At 44.1% G+C, this 18,978-nt stretch overlaps 1 protein-coding gene across 4 annotated transcripts; it reads right to left on the reverse strand.

The window, feature by feature from the left end:
* Positions 1-441: 441 nt before the first annotated feature.
* cnsta (consortin, connexin sorting protein a) lies at positions 442-17,353 on the reverse strand. Of its 4 annotated transcripts, none has more exons than XM_028991007.1 (11): positions 17,220-17,353; positions 12,857-13,310; positions 11,901-12,034; positions 9,299-9,329; positions 8,604-8,690; positions 8,276-8,384; positions 7,381-7,402; positions 7,218-7,302; positions 5,041-5,789; positions 1,968-2,109; positions 442-1,883 (listed from the first exon to the last, which is right to left on the reverse strand). In XM_028991007.1, the coding sequence occupies exons 2-11, from the start codon at positions 13,236-13,238 to the stop codon at positions 1,675-1,677; spliced, it is 1,950 nt and encodes a 649-aa protein (XP_028846840.1). In that variant the 5' UTR covers positions 13,239-13,310; positions 17,220-17,353; the 3' UTR covers positions 442-1,674. The 4 variants fall into 4 exon arrangements, with proteins under 4 accessions (XP_028846840.1, XP_028846811.1, XP_028846831.1 ...); XM_028990978.1 differs by having other exon boundaries at positions 5,041-5,792; XM_028990998.1 differs by having other exon boundaries at positions 5,041-5,792; positions 12,857-13,330; positions 17,220-17,237.
* Between the last annotated feature and the right edge of the window lie 1,625 nt (positions 17,354-18,978).

Genomic DNA, 18,978 nt, shown 5'->3' on the forward strand with positions numbered 1-18,978 from the left:
GGTGAAGTGAAGGTGAAAGTGAAGTGATTGTCATTGTGATACACTGCAGCACAGCACACGGTGACACGGCGAAATGAGACCTCTGCTTTTAACAATCACCCTTGGTGAGCAGTGTATGGGGACGGTGCTTTGCTCAGAGGCACCTTGCCGGATCGGGATTCGAACCGGCAACCTTCTGATTACGAGGCCGCCACTGCCCCTAGGAAACAGATTTACATTTGCCATGCCAGTCTTCGCAATATTTGCGATGTGTAATCAGTTTCTTTACTGCTACACATGTATCTGGTTCGAATATGGCCTTGCGGAATTTAAACTGTGCCACTGGTTATTACTGGAAGTTCTGACTACTACATACATTTTAACTCCTTGCGATGGAAAATTATATGTGGTGTCCTTCTGTGATGTTCACAATCCAAACTCAGATGGTAAAACACAAGTCAATTTCGAAAGTACCAACAGTAACATTTATTAACCAGGAACAACAGGTTTCATACTAAACCGACAACCCATGCCCTTTGCTTTTAGCCCAAAACTGTAAAGGACAGAACATTGAACAGTCAAGCGAATGTCAGCAACTTCCAAATGTACAGTTAAAACAAACCTTCGCTTAAATGTTGAGTTCCTTAAAAGACATTTTGGTGATAACATGGATGAATTCTCTATCTAAACACCCACATCAAGTCCGGACAGTGAAAGAAGGGACATGCATATTTCAAAAATGCTTCTTTTTTTTTTTTTGTTTACATCTGCATTTACATCTCTACTGTACATTAAATAAATAATTAAAATGCACACACCGATTAAGACTTCGTTGTCTGAACCAGCCAGACAACATGTGCAAATTAAAAAGAAAAAGACAAAAGAACGTAACATCATATTCTTAAACTCTGAAGGTCTTGTGCAAAATAAAGCAGGTTGATTTACTTTTTTTTTTTTACTTGTAGACTGCATATTTACTACCTTAACCAAAATGTAGATTCTGTTTTTAATGGTCAAGACATTTTTATAAAGATAAATATATTGGACTAGGTTTGGATAAAGGTCGAAATATTTGTGCATTACACTTAACAACAATAGAAGAAGAAAAGGATAAGACTTGAGGCTGAATTATCCATAAGAATAACTAGGGTAAACATAGCATTAAAAAGATAAAAGTTTTAGAGCTATGCCTGAGAAATTGGTATACACCTTTCACTACTATATATAATATATATTCTCTTACTGTAGTACCAGTCTGAACATTAAAACATTCATTAAAACAAATATATTGCTTTCCTATCTGCCCTGCTGCTGCTCTATGAATTGCTGCACAATGCTACCTTCAGGCTACATTCGATACCCCTGTTGTGTTGTTGGTATTGATAGTGCACTTATAAAATATTAAAATTTGATTGAGGGGAAAAGAAAAAAAAAAAAAATATGGAAAAATGAACTAAACCTTCATTTTGTTTAAAGGATTTAAGGTGGCAGTAAACATTGTAGCTGCAACATCAGGCCGCTTGCTGCAGGTCGGTCCCTCTGGAGCTTGAGGTCTCACGGTCATGTGAGGTACTGTGCTCGTCAGGTTACTGCAGCCACCTTCTAGAGGATTCCACAGACGGCGTACGGAGGAGGCCGACTGGCTACCAGCATGTAGGTGAAACAATCTCTCATGGGTCCATCAATGCTGCCCTGCTACAAGCTGGGAGAGAACCAGTGCTTGAGCTCGTCCATCCCACGCTGCAACTGGCCAAAGTAAAAGTCCATGTTCTGGGAGAAGTCTGTACACACACTGGACTGGGCGTCGCCGACCATGCAATAGAGTGCGGTCCCTCCCAGACTGATCACCACAGTGGCCAGACACAACAAGAGGAGCAGCAGCCAAGAGTCTCCACCTACGTCATCTACTCGGGGGAGAGAGAGAGAGAGGGGAGCGGTAATAAAACAAAACCAGCCAAATACAGATGCGGTTACAACATCATTTTTACCTTGGTCCAGGCCTTCATCGGGTTCCCTGAATCGGACCTTGCGTTTGGAAAGAGGTTTGGGTGCTGGGCGGGCTGCGCTGTTGGTTCCTTCCAGACAAGCTCTTCTCTTCAGGATGGAGACCAGGCCTGCGGCCGGAGCAATCTGAGAACAGGAGAGCAGCAGTCAATTAATCCTTTTGATTACTAGATTTTTCTTCTTTTACTCTTTTGTACTATGAAATTAAATATATGCTCTTAGATTTAAGATGAATGTGCTGCTGTTTCTCCACTAGGGGTCAGTACAGACCAAACTAATCTGTACAATATGAAGAGTTTTCATTTCAGTGAAAATAGCATATATTACATTAAAAAAAGCAGATTAATTTACAATCAATTTGGAACTAATAACGCCTTGACAGTGGTGTTCCCAGTTAAGACTGGACTGCTGCTGTGGTTCCGCAATCCACAGGTTTCCATGCACACTGTGTCAATTGTTGACTTAACTATTTCTAAAATATTTCTTATTTTTAATGAGTTGGGTATGTCATTACAAAATAAATGGAGGATATTGCTGTTTGGAAAGCTGAGCCACGCTCCAACCCCACCAACGTAAGGTGAAGAATGATCTGTCAGCAGGTTTTATGGTCCCCTGTTGAAAGGGCGCGTTCCAGTCATGCGTTTTTCTGTAGAGGCCGGGCTGTACAACACGGTTAACCAGTTCCCGGAAAAATCTGGAGGCCTAAGCGTCAACCCGACCTCCCTGCACACAATTCCCTCCAACGGCTCTTTATTTGGCAAGGAATGTCCAGCCTGTTTTCTTGACAACTACACTGCTCTCCTTTCCTCAACCTCGTCCATCTTGTTAGGGGTGGGTCAACCAAGGAGTTACACATGGGCCTGGTGACAGACCCAGACGAGCACGGTTTGATGCGGACAGGCTTGGAATGTTCCTGAAGTTGTGTGACTCTGAACTAACGCTGCATCAGACAGTGCATTTAGAGACATCTCATGCTTGGATTTTACTGTGCTGAGGGCGACGTGCAGCCCAACACCCCAGGAGCAGGTTTGATTACCATCACCTCATTATTAGGCTAAATAGTCATGCGCTGCAAAACCTTAACATGGCCCACAGAGTACAAAGAACCATTATGTAGTAAAAAGCCCTGAAACAAACATGCAAGAGAGGTCACCAGAATTATTTTCCTGAACAATAAATGTAAATGTGTAATTACACACTGTTCTTCATCACATAACCTCGTTTATGGGTGTCTGTTAGCATTGCAATTTAATGTGCTGCAGTTACAGCCATTTAACATTTAACAGGCAGCGCAAGACAAACATTGCATGAAGTGACAACATCCAGGCCAGATGCCTTGAAACATCCATAACTTCCCTCCCAGCTGTTCAATAAGATGCAGTGTGCAGCAAAGCAGGGACTCAAACAGGCATGAGAATAACATCCAAAAACATTGTTGTCACTAAAATAGAACTAACTAATGATCCATTTTACACAAGCATACAGGCTGTTCACAGCTTTTGTCATGACGCTCAAAATTGAGCTCAGGCGCATCCCGTTTCCCCTGATCATCCTGTTTCTGCAGCCGTGAAAACAAATATTGGACATGATTTGGATGGGCACAATCATTATATATATCTATATAACGTCGGGGGAGAAGCGCCTTGGTCCGGGAGGTGACCAAGAACCCGGTGGTCACTCTGTCAGAGGTCCTCTGGGGGCAAAGGAGAACCTTCTCGAAGGAAAACTATTTCTGCAGCGATCCACTATCAGGCCTGCGTGGTAGAGTGGCCAGATGGAAACCACTCCTTGTAAAAGGCACATGGCAGCCCATCTGGAGTTTGATTAAAAAAAAAGGCCTCTCAGACCACGAGAAACAAAATTCTCTGGTCTGATGAGACAAAGATCGGACACTTTGGTGTGAATGCCAGGCATCACAACTGGAGGAAACTAGGCCCCGCTCATCACCAGGCCAGTACCATCCCTACAGTAAAGCATGGTGGGGGCAGCATCATGCTGTGTTCTCAGCTACAGGAACTGGATGAGTAGTCATTGTAAAGAATTTCATTCTGGATGATAGGCTGCTATAACAGGACCTAACAAAAAAAAAACTGAACGAGGTTCACTTTGCATGAGAGCAGGTAACAGCAACAGGGCTTCGTAAATGAAGTTTCTGCCCAAAAATGTAAATCACATGTCAAGCAGCTCCGGAAGAACATTGTCCTGCCTGTTCCATGTACGCTGCATGAAAGACCTGATTGTTAGCATCCCTGTTGGGGCTGAGTGGGCGGCGAGGCTTTACTGTGCTCTGTCTCTTTGTTTTATTGTAGGAAATGCCGTCATCAGGTCATCAGTCACAGCAGGCTGACTGCATCCCATATACCGGGCGAAAGGACACGACAACCCTTGGCCCGTTGGAGGACGTCATCATTTATGGATTCGTTAGCAAAGGGAGGACGGTGCTGACTGAGAACTTTTTTTTTTTTATTTAGAAATGCATTTCGTTTGGTAAAATAATCAGTATTGTCTTACACAAAAATGCCAGACTGGTTATGAGGGATAAGCACTAACAGGATTCCAGCTTGTGAGGAATCAGCCTACTCTTCTGAAAAAAAGTAAAAAGAAACCACATTTTTCTTTCAGATGTTTATGACCGATTAAAAGAAAGATATGATAACAGCACGTTAAGCATCTGTGAAATCTCTGAAATGCCTGGAATATTGAAATGGAATGAAGTTTATTTGTCGCGTTCCAAAATGAGTCCATTTAAAACTGCTGCTGGTTTTTCTGTTCGTGTTCAAACCCTTTTCCTTGTGAGAATCTCACTGCCCCATTTAAACACTTTTCTCAATGTTATAGTTTAATTTAATTTGCAAAAAGAGAATTTTTTTTTTTAATTAAACTTGACGCATCATTAGCCTCGGAATTGTTATTGAAGCAAAAACCATGAAACCAGTGAAGATTCTCCCCTCCATATTTCAAAAGTTCGAAATGCTGCAGCTACCACTGAACATGATCAGCGGAGAGCAGCGAAACTGGTCATTAGAGCACTGAATTCCCTCCGGATCCGTTTCTCACCTCCTCCACCTGAATGCGCTTGGCCATGTCATCCAGGGTGGCTGCTTTCACCAGTTCCACCGCCTCCAACCCAAACCCATCTTCATCCACCTCGAACTCCTCCGGCGTCTCCTCAGGCACGTCCAAGTCCACGGGCCCCTGGTCCATCTCGCTCATTCCTTCCTGTAGCTCCAGGGCCTCCTCTGCTTCCTCAACCTCCTCCTCTTCGTCTTCCTCCACCCGCCTGAGTTTGTAATCCTCTGAGGGACGCTGGCTTTCCTCTGCACCTACAGAAGGCTCCTGCACCTGCTTCTCCACCAAGTGTCTGGGCTCAGTGGGCCGGTGCGTCTGGACAGAGATGGACTCATCTTCCACCATGTGTTGGTCTGGACCTGCATTTACAGTCTCTGGCCGACACGCCCGCCTCTCGTCCCTCCCCTCGCTGCTTGGTGAGGACGAGACATCAGTCAGCGGGGGTTCTGGGAAGTCCTCATGCTTCCCATCCCTCTCGGTCTCCACTACCGCTGCTGCTGTTATTGCACCCTGCTCAGCCCCACCCACTGGTCCAGAGTCACCGGAGCACGAGCTGTCAGTCGGTGCTGAAGAGGGCGTCTCTAGCGGAGGGCTGGGGGAGGGGCGTGAAGGTGGCTCTGGCTCCCTCTGTTGGTCAGCAGGTGCATCGCTGCTGCTGCAGCCGGGGTCGGACTCCGAGGAGGCCTCCTTCCGTCCTCTCTGCTCCTCCATCACCACTGCTGAATCAGCCGTACTGCCTGCTGAAGACACACCCGGTTACCGTGGAAACCTATTATTACATCACATCCAATAAGAAACGTCACTCTCCTCCTCCAAGACCACCCGCCCGCGTCCTTTCAAACGCACGCCACGCTCGAGTACAGATCCGAACAAGCTAATCCCAGCTGATCCTCCACTCTTCCTCCCACCCCCCTCGGTGTCCGTCAATAATTTATGACTCCTCCTCAGCTGATTGGGTCCGGCGTGCTCCGTGGCCGCGAGCTCTGCGATTTGATCTGCGTGTTGACGGCCCTACGCAGCCGCCGCACAATGCCGGCGATTCAGGAGAGTGGAGGCAATGTGCGCCGCGCTCCTCTCCCATGCGGAGTGCTAGTCACATGATCTCTTTAAATTGGGGGCTTTATGGGAAACAGCTGCGTCCACCCTAAAAGAGATTTCATTTCCTTTTCTGTTTGCTTTGTTTGCATTTTTGGAACCTCCGAGCAAGAACCTGAATTTTTAGGTCGAGGTCAGGACAGGGATGCATGATTCATCATGATCCGTCCCTCCTGGAAAAATAGGTGAGTGGTTGGCCACTTCAGTGACAGGCAATGGGTATCTCGGTCATATTAGCATACAGTGTGTGTGGGGTGGTGGGTTGTCACGCCTGGACTGTGAAAGTGAAACCGGGCCGTGCAACACTACGCCTGGAAGTACTGTGGCAGGTAACGCACACCCTGGATTCACATTTTGTACCAAGAAAGCCGGGGGGGCGGGGGGGGGGGGGGGGGGGGGGGCCCTCATCAATAACCAATGCCCTGCAATGGACACACACACACACACACACACACACACACACACACACACAAAATAGGCACTGTTCATTTAGTAGGACATGCTGATGGAATGTTCCTCAAGGAAAGCCTGTCCAGATACACATGGAATTTCAATTTGCTAATTGGTCACAGATCAGTAGATAAGAAGGTGACTGATTTGTGCCATGACTGCTACTGAGCTGCAGCGAGTCGAGACTGACGGGAGGTTGGAAGTCACTGACCCCTTCCAGAAAACAGAAGGGTTCTATATCAACGGTGAAAAAGACAATATCCGAGAAGCCGATTGGCTGCTTCTCAAGAGCGTAACCTTGGCCCCCTCAGTGACCCCATTGATTGAGGTTTCCTCAACTAAAACCTGCCTAAAAAAAGGAATTTGCGCAGAATGTCATGATGACAATCTATGACTGGCAAAGGCAACACCTGCTAGTGTTTCACTGTAGATCACCATTATACACTGCTACACGCTACAGAAAAAAATTAGTGCTGGTAAAGTGTTTCCATAAAGGATCTTAACTCCACTGGCCAGATGTCCTTCTACAGTCATCCCAACGTGCATCACATGAAGCGAGTGGTCCACCATATAAATAAAAACACAATTTCCACGCTGGGCTAGCAAACAGACAAACTCACCCGCAATGCATGGAGGCAGCTGGAGGTTCTCAGTCGCTCGCTCGCAGACCAGGCTGTTTTTCTGAACTTTGCCCACGGCCTCGCACTGCAGAGGAACACACATGCACATCAGCTGACGCGCGCAACGCCCGGCTGTACACCCACACCTGAGCAGGTGCCTCACCTTCTCGGGCCTCACCGTCGGTCTGCAAAAAACAAGAGAGACAGCAGCGAGTCAGTCAGAACCATGGTAATGAGGAGCAGGATCCTCGGCTTACCCCCCCCTCACACTCAAGGGTGCGACGTGCATAAAAGGGGAATGCGCGTCTCAGGGTGGCCCGCTCCGCTCCGAAGGGAATCTAATATTAGCACGGCACATTTCCCGTGGTGAAACTCTAGCGCTTGTCTCAAATTGCCGAAAGCGCAGCAACCGGCCATATGTTTAAACCATCAGCGCACCTCGACCCGGCACACGATGGTCCCTGAACAGGGAGGTTAAAGCGAGCAGCGGTGCAGCTGCGGCTCTGGCGGTGCGGACTGTGACCTCCACGCTGGCTCGGTGGATGGGTTCAACTTGGTTAGGCATTTATTGTCATATCCAGGAAATTATTAACTCGGTCATGAACTTTTTTTTTTTCCTTTTTGGTTTCACGATGGTGGAATTAGAAGAATGCACCTCTGCCAAGAATGACTGTAAAAAATTAAAATGGGTCTGAACACAGAACTGGCAAAATTTCAGAACAGCACTTGTATGCATTTGGGCATTAATTAAATAACATTAACGTCAGCACCCATTTGAACTTTGACATCTCATGGGCGGCTGTAAATGACTGAATGCAGTCAAGGTCATGTTTATATGTCATCAAGTTTGTTTCAATGCACAAATTTTTATGTTATGAGATAAAATGTGAAGAAAAATGTTTGTGTTAAGTGAAAAATGTATTGCATCATGCAACAAACCACCAATGATGTCATAATTAATCATGCTATTCATTCACTTTTATAATGAATAAAAAAAAATGCGATAGAGAAACGAACAATTTAACAACCAGTTTTGCCACAACACCTTCTGGACTTACTGTCTGTGAGTCCTGCAGATGTGGGTCAGATACTCCAGCTGTTGCTGTTCATCGCCGGCTCTGTCTGCAGCCTGGTCCGGGACCCGACCGGCCTGCCTCCACTGGGACTCTGAGGAGGGGAGAGAAGAAGAGGCCGACACAGCAGCAGCTCCATAAATTTCACCTCCGCAAAGGGTCGATCATTAAACAAAATTTCCTGTAATTAACCACTAACTCTTCATTTGGAAGACACGGAATCTTTTGACTGATCCACTCTGAGTATTAAGCAGCTAACAGCCTGGAACGATGTCCAGCAATCCTGTCAACAGGTTCATGTGCGAGCCCTTACCCCACGTCTCCTGCAGGGCTGCCAGGTTGGCCAGCAGGCGTTCGTGGTAAAGCCTCTCCAGCTGAACGAAGCGGATCGCCCGCTCATCTGCACACAGGCGGGTCAAGGAGCACCACCACACGCTCTATCCTCAAGTTAAAATGAAGCTGAATGACATTTGGTCAAATAAATAAATAAATAAATAAAAAACTCCTAATGGAAAAATATATGTATAAAATATAACATTTATATAACATAAAAAAAACTGATATTTTAAGTTTTCATACCAGAGAGGGAGGCACAAAAATCTTCTCTCAACACTGACACCCTGTTGGATGGGCGGCTGCCCTATTAGCTCAAGTGAATTTAAAGTGGGGATTATTTCCCAACGTCGTCCAGTATCTTAACAGGCTCCCAGGGTTCCCTTTCGCTGAAGCCGACGCCCATTACTGTTAGCAGCTTCCTCAAAAATCAAAGCCCAGACCTCTGCCTGTCTGCCGTTTTATCCTGGAGAAAGCTGCTTCCAGTTCTTCAAGCCCCCCAACTCAAGACAGAACATACAATATACTCGTCCTGAGCTCCGCACTGCAAGGAGAGCCAACATATGAAAAGAGATCACGGTTAATGCAATGTGACAGATGAAGCGGTGCAGAAGACATTTAAGCTGCAAAGGAACATGGATGCTCGCACGAACGCTGCTTAAAAAAAAAGGATACAATCCTCCTCGAGAACCAATGCTGCAGCAATCTAGAAAAAGACAGAAAACACACACACAGGCACATTATTTTTGCAAGGTTTCCCCCCACAAGAGCACTTCCCAAGGCTTCCGTTGTTCAGAAAGCTTCAAAAGGTCAAGATGTCGGAGTAGAAACACATAGAGCTAAAAGCTAAAGAACACAAGACCTTTGCTAGAAATTTGTCTGCTACAAAAAGTGAGGAGGTGGCATGGCAGATGTAGACCTACATTTGCCACTGAGCGGGACACACCACGCAGCTCCTCAGATGCTCGGTGACGTGGGCGCTTGTAAAACCTAGTGGCCTCGTTTCCACCCCAACTCACAGATTTACACACCAGAGCAGATTTAAATAAACGTGAGTGACACGTGGCGGAAGCGTGCGCAGACGTGGGAGCATGGGAGAGAAAACGAGAGCATCTTGCCAGTAAGCTGTTTAAACTCTTTTATGTTCACAATAACAGGACACAAAACACTGCTTTGTTAGTTCACTGTGGGGGGAAAAAGACGTTGCCTCCATTCCATTTAAGGCCATGTTTGTCCTTAAGGAGCAGCTAGGAAGTGGCGTCAGAAGGAGTAAATGAGGTTAAAGGTTAACATGCGCCCCGTTTTCTATGACTGAGTTCTATAAAGTTCATTTCTAAAACTGCACACACTAATAAATAGGGGTGTTGGAAAATAATCGATATAGCAATATATCGTGATATTTTATGTGACATTAAGTATCAATATTTTTGTATACAAATTTAGTCCACAATTCAGTTCTGAGTTATGTTGTTTTGGTTGAATTATTAATGTAATGTGATCCACACAGACCGTACACAGTATCTTGTAGATCAGCTCTGTTTTTACATGTTCAGTGAACTGTAAAATATCGCAAAATGTACAGTATCACATTATATTGTGATATAACGTATCATGACCCAAGTGTTGTGTAATATATATATATTTTTAAATTACACATCTTACACATTTTTACAAAAGATTTTCAATGACTTTTACTCATTACTCTAAAGGTAGATTTTCATGACCATATGTTTTTGTGCAAATGTAAAAAAAATTACCAGAATTTTTTTTAACTAAACATATGACAACACTGAAAAGCAGTGTTTCTCATCTAAGTCCAAGTAAAATGGACCCCATCAGGGGTCATGTAATTTACATGACTTTTTAAAAGGAGACACGGGTCTGAGAAAGTTCAGGAATTCTGGCGTAATGCACACAGTGCTGCGTGATGTGGTTAACTACGTAAAGCCAGCAAAGACCTGTGCTAGTTTTGAATGTTGCAGTTGTAAACATAGAAAAAAGTTTCTCGAGCAGTCTTACAGGAACGATATACTTCATGTTATACATTCATGTGCCAATCAATTACTTTTACTTTATATGTTTATTTTGCATTCCAAAACTTTAAGACCTGGAAAATTCTCTTTTCAAATTCCATGGCTTTTCCAGGTTTTTAATGCCTGTAGGAACCCTAAAAAAACACAACTCTTTTTTTTTTTAACATTTGCCACTAAAATTACGCCAATATTTCAAACTCCTTCAAGCTCCTGGGTTTAGTTACAACAGAGTGGGTACTCTTTAAAAAAAAATGAAGTTAAATGAATCCAGCATGCAGGAACTTACAGGATTGGTTCTGCTTTATTTTCTGTTTGCACAACTCTAAAAAGGCGTATGGGCATGAAGATTCAGCAGGCATAATCCCTTAAATGTGGAACAAAGCATGCTTTTAGATGCCATTCTGAAAAGGCATGGGGGCATTTTGTCATCTGGTACAAAATGCCTGTTGCATCAGACCAGTGCACTAAAACTTTTACTGAAAGCACCAGATTTTTTTTTAAACAAACAAGCGGGCTACATAAAAACTTATTGGATTTTAATATCTGCGGTACTGAACCGTGCATAAGCGCTACAGCACCGTAACGACTGATGTCACGCCTCTGGGTAAAATGTCAGGGGAGAATGAAACACAAACACAAGCATTTAACCGCCATCACAGCTGATTAAATCAGATCACGCCACTATTCACTGCGTGCCGAGCCCAACCCATGCTGCAGCCTGCAGGCACAGAGGGTTTTTAAATCCTATATGTAAAAACATTAGGCCTGGTCTTTGGTGATAAAACCACCTCTAAACCAGCTAACCAACAGAATCAGATAGTTTAAACCCCACTCTTGCGTCCATTTACATAACGTTTATCTATATTTGGCTTTCAGTTACTAGTCAGAGTAAGCTATAAACTAGAAAACTAACTGCATATCTATAACTTCACTTTTAGCATTTGTCCACAGTGTAATTGCGGTATTATATAATAATCAAAGTTTACTACTCTTAGAGTTAAAGGTCATCTTCTAAATTAAAAAAAAAAGAACACTTGAAAAACATTTAGTCTAGGACTAGGCTAAATCCACAAACAGGAAACTGGCCCTAAATGACCCTGTAATCACAATTATGCTACCAGAACATTTACATTAGTATACATAAGTAATACTTGGACAAGCCATAAATTTGAATTAGATTTATTTAACTCTATTTTACAGATTTTATATGATTTTTGACAATGTTGTGCTTAGCAGTAGCAGACCTGGTGGAGGTACTGGGGCAGCAGGGCGTGGTCACAGTGCTCCCCCAGCTCTAGATGAGCGGCCACAGGGGATGGGCGTGGACTTATAATGTCTCCCTGCAGGCTTTCATCTGGGCTGCTGCGCTCCTCGGGTCCTGCAAACACAAACATAGAGACCTCAGCCATGCATTTGTGCAGAGGGGACAAAAAGGAGAAATGTGAATAAAAGTGTATATAAAATGCCTACACTCCAGCTATGCAGTGGCCGCACCTCGAATCTACAAAAAGCCCCGTGATCTCACACACCAAAGAATCATATCTGGCCGTATCCTGTGAAGGGAGTCATGCAATTTCACAGAAACAACCTGCATAGCACAGGTGATTGGTCGATAAGCCACGTTCCCTCGATGCCCATTAGGGGCCCGACTCTCTGGGACCCAAAGAAAACAACAGTGCTGTGACATAAGATTCCGGCTGCCGAGAGCCTTAAAACAGACTTCAGCAGCTCAGCTGGGATCGCTCATTTTCTCCCGGACACTCAAGTCGCAGCTCAAACAAATTGAACCGTATCAAGACAACATCAGTAAGCCCAGCTCAGAACCTGCACAGGAGAATAAACAGTCCATTCCAGTAAAATGCGGTGATCCCCACGAAAGGGTACAGGCCTAATTCTAAAAAGTCATACTGTTCAAAAGCAAAACAAATGAGTTAAAGTGACAAACGTGCTGGATGAGTGTCTGAACTGCACTGTGTTAGTATGCCAACACACTGCTGATATCACGCCAAACCTCACGCCAGTCGTACTGAAAGCGCAGCCTATGTTGAACAGGTTAGCAATGGTTTTTTTTTTTATGATTCAGCATGATGTGTATTTCCCTCTGATAAGAGTTGACCAACTTTCTGGTGAAATACTGCCCCCTAGTGTATAGAGTTTTGAAAAAACGTTGCCCCTTTCAATACAAAAATCTGTGCTTCACCTGTGGGACTGCATGAGTCGGAGTCTCTGGGCTGGCTGTTCAGGTCTGGTGAGAAGGCTCCACTATTGCTCTCAGCCTCCTCTTCCTCCTCTTCCTCATAATCAACCTTGGACCCCTCGTCATCTTCATTCTGCTCCTCTTCCTCCTCACCGTTGTTGTTGACAGAGTCCTGCTGGAGCAGAAGTTGCCCGCCCTGTGGCCCCTTGTCCACCTCCTCTCCTTCCTCCACCAGACGGTTGTGGTTCTCGTCCGGACTGCAGAGGGCCGGCCCAGATGCGGGGTCCTGCTTGTTCTGGAGGTCTACCCCACCTCCACCTACCTCTTCAGCCCCTCCCTGCACCCTTCTGACGAGTTCCTCGCCCTGCGATTGTCCCTCGTCCATGGGCCCCTCCAGCCAATGAGGATGAAGATCCACTCCACCCACCACACCTACGAGCCACGCCACTCCGGTCACCTGGCAGCAGGGACAAAACACTGACAACTTATTACTCTCTAGTCATTGATGTGAACAAACACATTTTCATTTTACGGCTTATCCAGAGCGACTTACATTCAGTAGTTACAGGGACAGTCCCCCCTTGGAGCAACTTAGGGTTAAGTGTCTTGCTCAGGGACACAGTGGTAGTAAGTAGGATTCGAACCTGGGTTGTTGGGATCATAGGCAAGTGTGTTACCCACTAGGCTACTACCACCCTACAACTACTACCACCCTAACACAAACTTGGACTGATTGTACTCTCAAAAACTACATAAAGGAATATACACAGGTACACGCTAAGCCTTTAAAGGGAGGGATTTCACCACCTAAGTCTAAGGAAAGTGGTTTTATCTGCGAGAAATTGCACATATGGCTGAATTAGCTCAACTAGCCTAGCATTTGCCAGCATGTTAGCGCTTACTCTTGCTCATTTGGTAAAGACAGTTATGAATCTGATTTGACCTACAATAAACTAGCACAAAATTAGTGAAGGTCTGATTATGTTCATGAATTTGCTAAACAGGCTAAACCACGGGCACCCAGATTTCCATTTAGGGGTTCGCGGCTATGGCGTGTTCCATTTGAACTGGACAAGAGTCTAAAGCGCAATTAAAACACACATCCAGATCTCCTTTTCACTAGCTTCTAGCTTTAACCATAATCCAATTAAAGCTCTGGGTGCAATAATCCTCCTTGAATCTAGATCTCCAGGAACAAATGTGAGGCAAACGTAACCCCTTGTGGTGGTGCAAGTAACGGATAAGTCACAAGGAGGCCGTGTAAGGTTCTTTAACCCCATATGCTGGTCGCACAACGTGAAGGAACTCAGACTTTCTGTCCTTTCAGAATGTCACTATGGTGACAGTGATTACTTCACTGCTATAAAAATGTCCATTATTCACCAAATGCGATTTTATTGCTTTGTAATGACAATGTATTGGCTTCATAACGGCCCTTAATTTTTAGATGAAAACGACCATATTTAAACTGCTAGAATATTACATAAGGACATACATAAGGACATAAGCATGCTTGTTACCTGGACATGGTACACAAATTTTAAACACAGCTGTCAAAAATATTAGTCAGATTGAGTTCTGTGACGCTAGAACCACTCAGAGTCGAGAATACAGATCCTACACTAAAAATAATAAAAAAAATCTGCAGCAAAGCAGGGAGGAGAACCGGCACGCAGCCCATGTCAGCATCCGCCGACACGACCCACTCCACAATTTACACCACCCTCAAACAGCTTCTAATGAGCCCTCGTGCTATTGTTGTGTGCGACTTTCCACCCCCACCCCACATTAGAGACTGTTTTCTAGAAAAGTCCCCGGGGTAATCAACAGGAATTGAAGAAGATAGGCCTGAAGAATGGCTTATGCAAACTCACCCCCTTAATTACAGCTCTTACACCAGCCGCCAAGCGTCTAGCTGGCATCACGGATTTTCCCTGTTATTTCTGTTTCTTCCTCCGGCCTTTATCTAAAAGGTCATGTACTTATTATATATATAAGAAAAAAAAAAAAAAAAAAAAAAGACCCACCCATGTTTAGTGGGTCTAGGGGGGTGGAATAATACATTCGTATCACAATATATTGTGATACTTCTTCTAGTGACCCATTATCAATCCATCAGGATTATTAAGATAAAACTCTGCTTTGGCAAACAATTAAATTGCATTTCTTAAAAGTTTATTTTCTAAAAACACTGTTGATTGTACAGATGATTCTGAAGTACGTAGATTTTATAATGGCACATTGCAACAGAATTACATCACTCTTCTTAATAGAGTGACCAACAATATAATGCATTTCCCATAATAACAATATTTTACAGTATTTAATATATTGTAGAACAGTTGTGTACGATACAATCTGTCAGACAAAATGTCCCATATTTCCAATTTTTTTTAATAGTGTCGAAATGTACTTGAAGTCCAACTTAAACCTTAACACACTGATAATACAAGTATGAAAATACATTGCTTCGTTAATTTCACTAACGTCACAGAAACAAGAAATGCAGCTCAGTTCACAACTTAATAAATCCTTTCATGATTTATCACTCAGACCAGACCAATGCCTCAAGCAAACCAAGCTTAATGAATCCCGACAAATGAACCACCCATGCAAATCTGCGCCTGTGGCAACGATCTGCGGCCGTTAGTTCAGGATCTGCGCTTTTAAAGCGGTGGCGTGTCTGTGTGGTGCGAGTTACAGTGGGTCTAGTACCGTAGCTTCCCTTTCCTTTGATGAGTGGATGAGTCCCAGAACGAAGAGCGACGACGCAGTGACAGTGACTATCCTCTCTCACCAATCAGCAGCCTGAAGATACATTCCAAAACTCTGCGAGTTGGGCCGATAAAAGTTGGTGGGAAGAATAATTAAGAAAAAAAACAAAAGGGTTCCACTGGGGAACTGTTCAGGTAATGCGATGAGGAGAAGGCTAAAAGAAACTTGTGACTCCGGGAAACAAAGGAGTTTGTGTGTTTGGTGCGAGTATCGGATTTGTGTCTGGGTCAGCACTCAGGTGTTTACATCACAAAGCCTGGCTGAGCCGACATCGAAAGCCCCATTAAGCCTCGCGTCTCAGTGAAAGTTTCTAACTGAAAGCCCTCGGCGACTTCCAACCAACTTGCATGACCGCAGACGCACTGCTTCCATTATCAATCAATCAAGCAATAAAGAACAACGTTCCCAAAACCCCAATAATAATAATAAGATACAATAGAAGACAGAAAGGTGAAAGGAAACCGGTCAGTAGTCTATTTCCAGTATGGCGTATTCCCGGAGTATTTTATGTCGGAATGGAGTGTGTACAGTACAGGCCAAAAGTTTGGACACCTTCTCATTCAATGTGTTTTCTTAATTCTCACACATGAACACATGTGGAGTTATGTACTTAACAAAAAGTGGAGATCTATCCTCCACAGTCACCAGACCTGAACCCAATCCAGATGGTTTGGGGTGAGCTGGACCACAGAGTGAAGGCAAAGGGGCCAACAAGTGCTAAAAAAACCTCTGGGAACTCCTTCAAGACTGCTGGAAACCCATTTCAGATGACGACCTCTTGAAGCTCATCGAGAGAATGCCAAGAGTGTGCAAAGCAGTAATCAGAGCAAAGAAACTAGAATATAAAACATGTTTTCAGTTATTTCACCTTTTTTTGTTAAGTACATAACTCCACATGTGTTCATTCATAGTTTTGATGCCTTCAGTGAAATCTACCAATGTAAATGGTCATGAAAATAAAGAAAACACATTGAATGAGAAGGTGTTTACAAACTGTTGGCCTGTACTGTATGATGGAATAATTAATGTATTCCAGAGTATTCCACGGTATTTCCAGAGGCTTCCGGCAGCTGATGGGGGATCAAAGGCAGCCGTTGGTAGGACGTGAGTAACAGATCCAGAAAAACAGACACAACTGGGGCAGATCAAAGGCTGCAACGCGCAGGATGCGAAATGTTTCACTTGCTTTATCTAAAACACTGAGATTAATATTGCACAAGGTCGCTGACATACAACGGTTGCCTTTACTTAACCTCAAATAAAGACACGCGAGATTTTTTGTTGTTGTTATTACTGGCGCCACGAAACAGCGGTACACAGCTGATACAAATAGAAAAATGTCGACAGATTGACTCAGAATCGTGTAAATTAGTTGGGCATGTAAATTCTCGGCGGTTTCTGGAGCTGTCAGCTTGCTCTGCAGCTAACAAGCTAGCTGTCGAAATCACCTTAGCGTTGGTTCGCGAGACGCGGGCCAGCTGCAGAACTAAACGCTTTAACGGGTTAAATGGACTTTAATATGGCATGACCCAGAGAATGACTATCTGTTCAAAAAAAAAAAATAGCCTTTTTAACTAAATATTCTACTTACGTTCAGCGAATGCGACGCGACGTGATGAATTCCGCAGACAGGTTTCTGATCTGCAAGCAGGCATGTATCTAGGTGAAAAAAAACAGACGTCTAGAATTGTAAGAGCGACGACTCTCTTCGTGTTTCCGTGCTGGATCACGTGGTTTGACGCTCTGCGTCTGATTGGTTTGAATGTTTCGGCTTTGGGAATAATGGGTACAGAAATGTACGGGAGAAATATACGATTGACGTTGCTTAGGAACAAAGGTCCTATACATCAATAACATTATTTTGTATTACCATTCTTTACTTTAAGAGGTCCCGTTATCGTTGTACTGATTTTTTTTCCGCTCACGTTTTGTCTGTTTTCGTTCTCGTGTTCTTACTATTGCGGCCAAGACCCTCCGAACTGCGCATGCGCACCAGAGCACTCACTTCACGGAGAGTTGTCAGTGCACACCGATCCAGGACCGCGCCTGTGGTAAAATACTGCTTGAAATGTGCTTTCTTTCCCGGTCGTGGGCGTCAATGCTTTAACTCGGGCATTCATTGGTTATCCGCGTCTATTTTTCATAGTGGGTGTCTGGCTCCACCTGCCGTATGTTCAAGTAAAGTGCGTTTCGTTGAATTGTACAGATATTCTTGACGTTGAAGTCGAGCTGTTATTGACATTTCAGCCATATACATGTTCGACGGTACATAGCGAAGCGAAACAACGTTTCTCCACATGTGTTAATTAATAGTTTTGAAGCCTTCAGTGAGAATCTACCAATGTAAATGGTCATGAAAATAAAGAAAACACATTGAATGAGAAGGTGTGTCCAAACTTTTGCCCTATACTATAAATAATTTTACTCAATATAACATAGGTGGTTTGTCTTTGTGTGTGTGTGTGTGTGTGTGTGTGTGTGTCAGTCCAAAGAAGAAAGTCTCTGAGTGTTCAGATGTCTGATGGCCTGTGGAAAGAAGCTATTGCAATGTGAGGGCCCGAATGCTTCGTTCTAACACATAAGACAGTGTAAGATGGGAAGTGGCAGGTCCATGATGTTCTGCAGCTCTATGTCAAGTGGCCTTCCCCCGAGGGAAGGTTTGAACGGCCATCCATTTGTTTGGGATCCCCCGCTTTGTCTTTTGTCGGCCCCAGACAGGAGACACCAAGGGCGTGACAGGGCACACATAACAAATTCTGACTGGTCTGTGGCAACTTCCTGGGAGAAGTAGTCTCTTGTAGTCTCTGGGCACTTCCTTTTCCTCTCCATCAAGAGTTTCTGGTCCTTTGCCTCCCTTTTTCTCCTGGACCAAGCAACCTCTCTGTCGCTTGGTTCATGGCTTCTCTATCTCTGGGTTCTTTATTTTTCTGTGTCCCTGGGTTCTTTTTCCTTACTGGTATTTTGGGGTTTTCTGTAAGATTGGCACCTTTTTTTACATACACAATTTACATGTAACTGCAATAGTAATCTACTGGTGTTAATAAATTAGAAACTGTTCATCCTGCTAACCTCTATTGTGACATCAGATTGAAGTGGTTTTTAATACAGTGCTTTATGTAGTTTTTATACTTCTATTTTTACAACAGCAACATTGTAATAACCATATGAATCTAACTCATGTTGTCCTCGATTTGCTGAATACCCTGTTTAAGTCTAAGCCATGGTAGGTGCTGGTTTTATTTACTTTTATTTGCTGTTTGTTTGTGTACGTGCTGCATCGCCCTAAGCAATCCGCATTTAAATGCCCGGCCGTCCGTGAAACCTGGACCTGCTACCTTGCGGCAGTGCGG

Source organism: Denticeps clupeoides, chromosome 1, assembly GCF_900700375.1.
Source record: "Denticeps clupeoides chromosome 1, fDenClu1.1, whole genome shotgun sequence".
NCBI lineage: Eukaryota > Metazoa > Chordata > Actinopteri > Clupeiformes > Denticipitidae > Denticeps > Denticeps clupeoides.

Excerpts from the sequence above, each read along its gene's own strand:
- cnsta (XM_028990978.1), bottom strand. The coding sequence starts at position 13,238 with ATGGACGAGGGACAATCGCAGGGCGAGGAACTCGTCAGAAGGGTGCAG. Across the intron at positions 12,035-12,856 it reads CGACTCATGCAGTCCCACAG|GACCCGAGGAGCGCAGCAGC; the intron begins GTGAAGCACAGA and ends TTGTGTTTGCAG. Across the intron at positions 8,385-8,603 it reads AGCCCTGCAGGAGACGTGGG|AGTCCCAGTGGAGGCAGGCC; the intron begins GTAAGGGCTCGC and ends TCCCCTCCTCAG.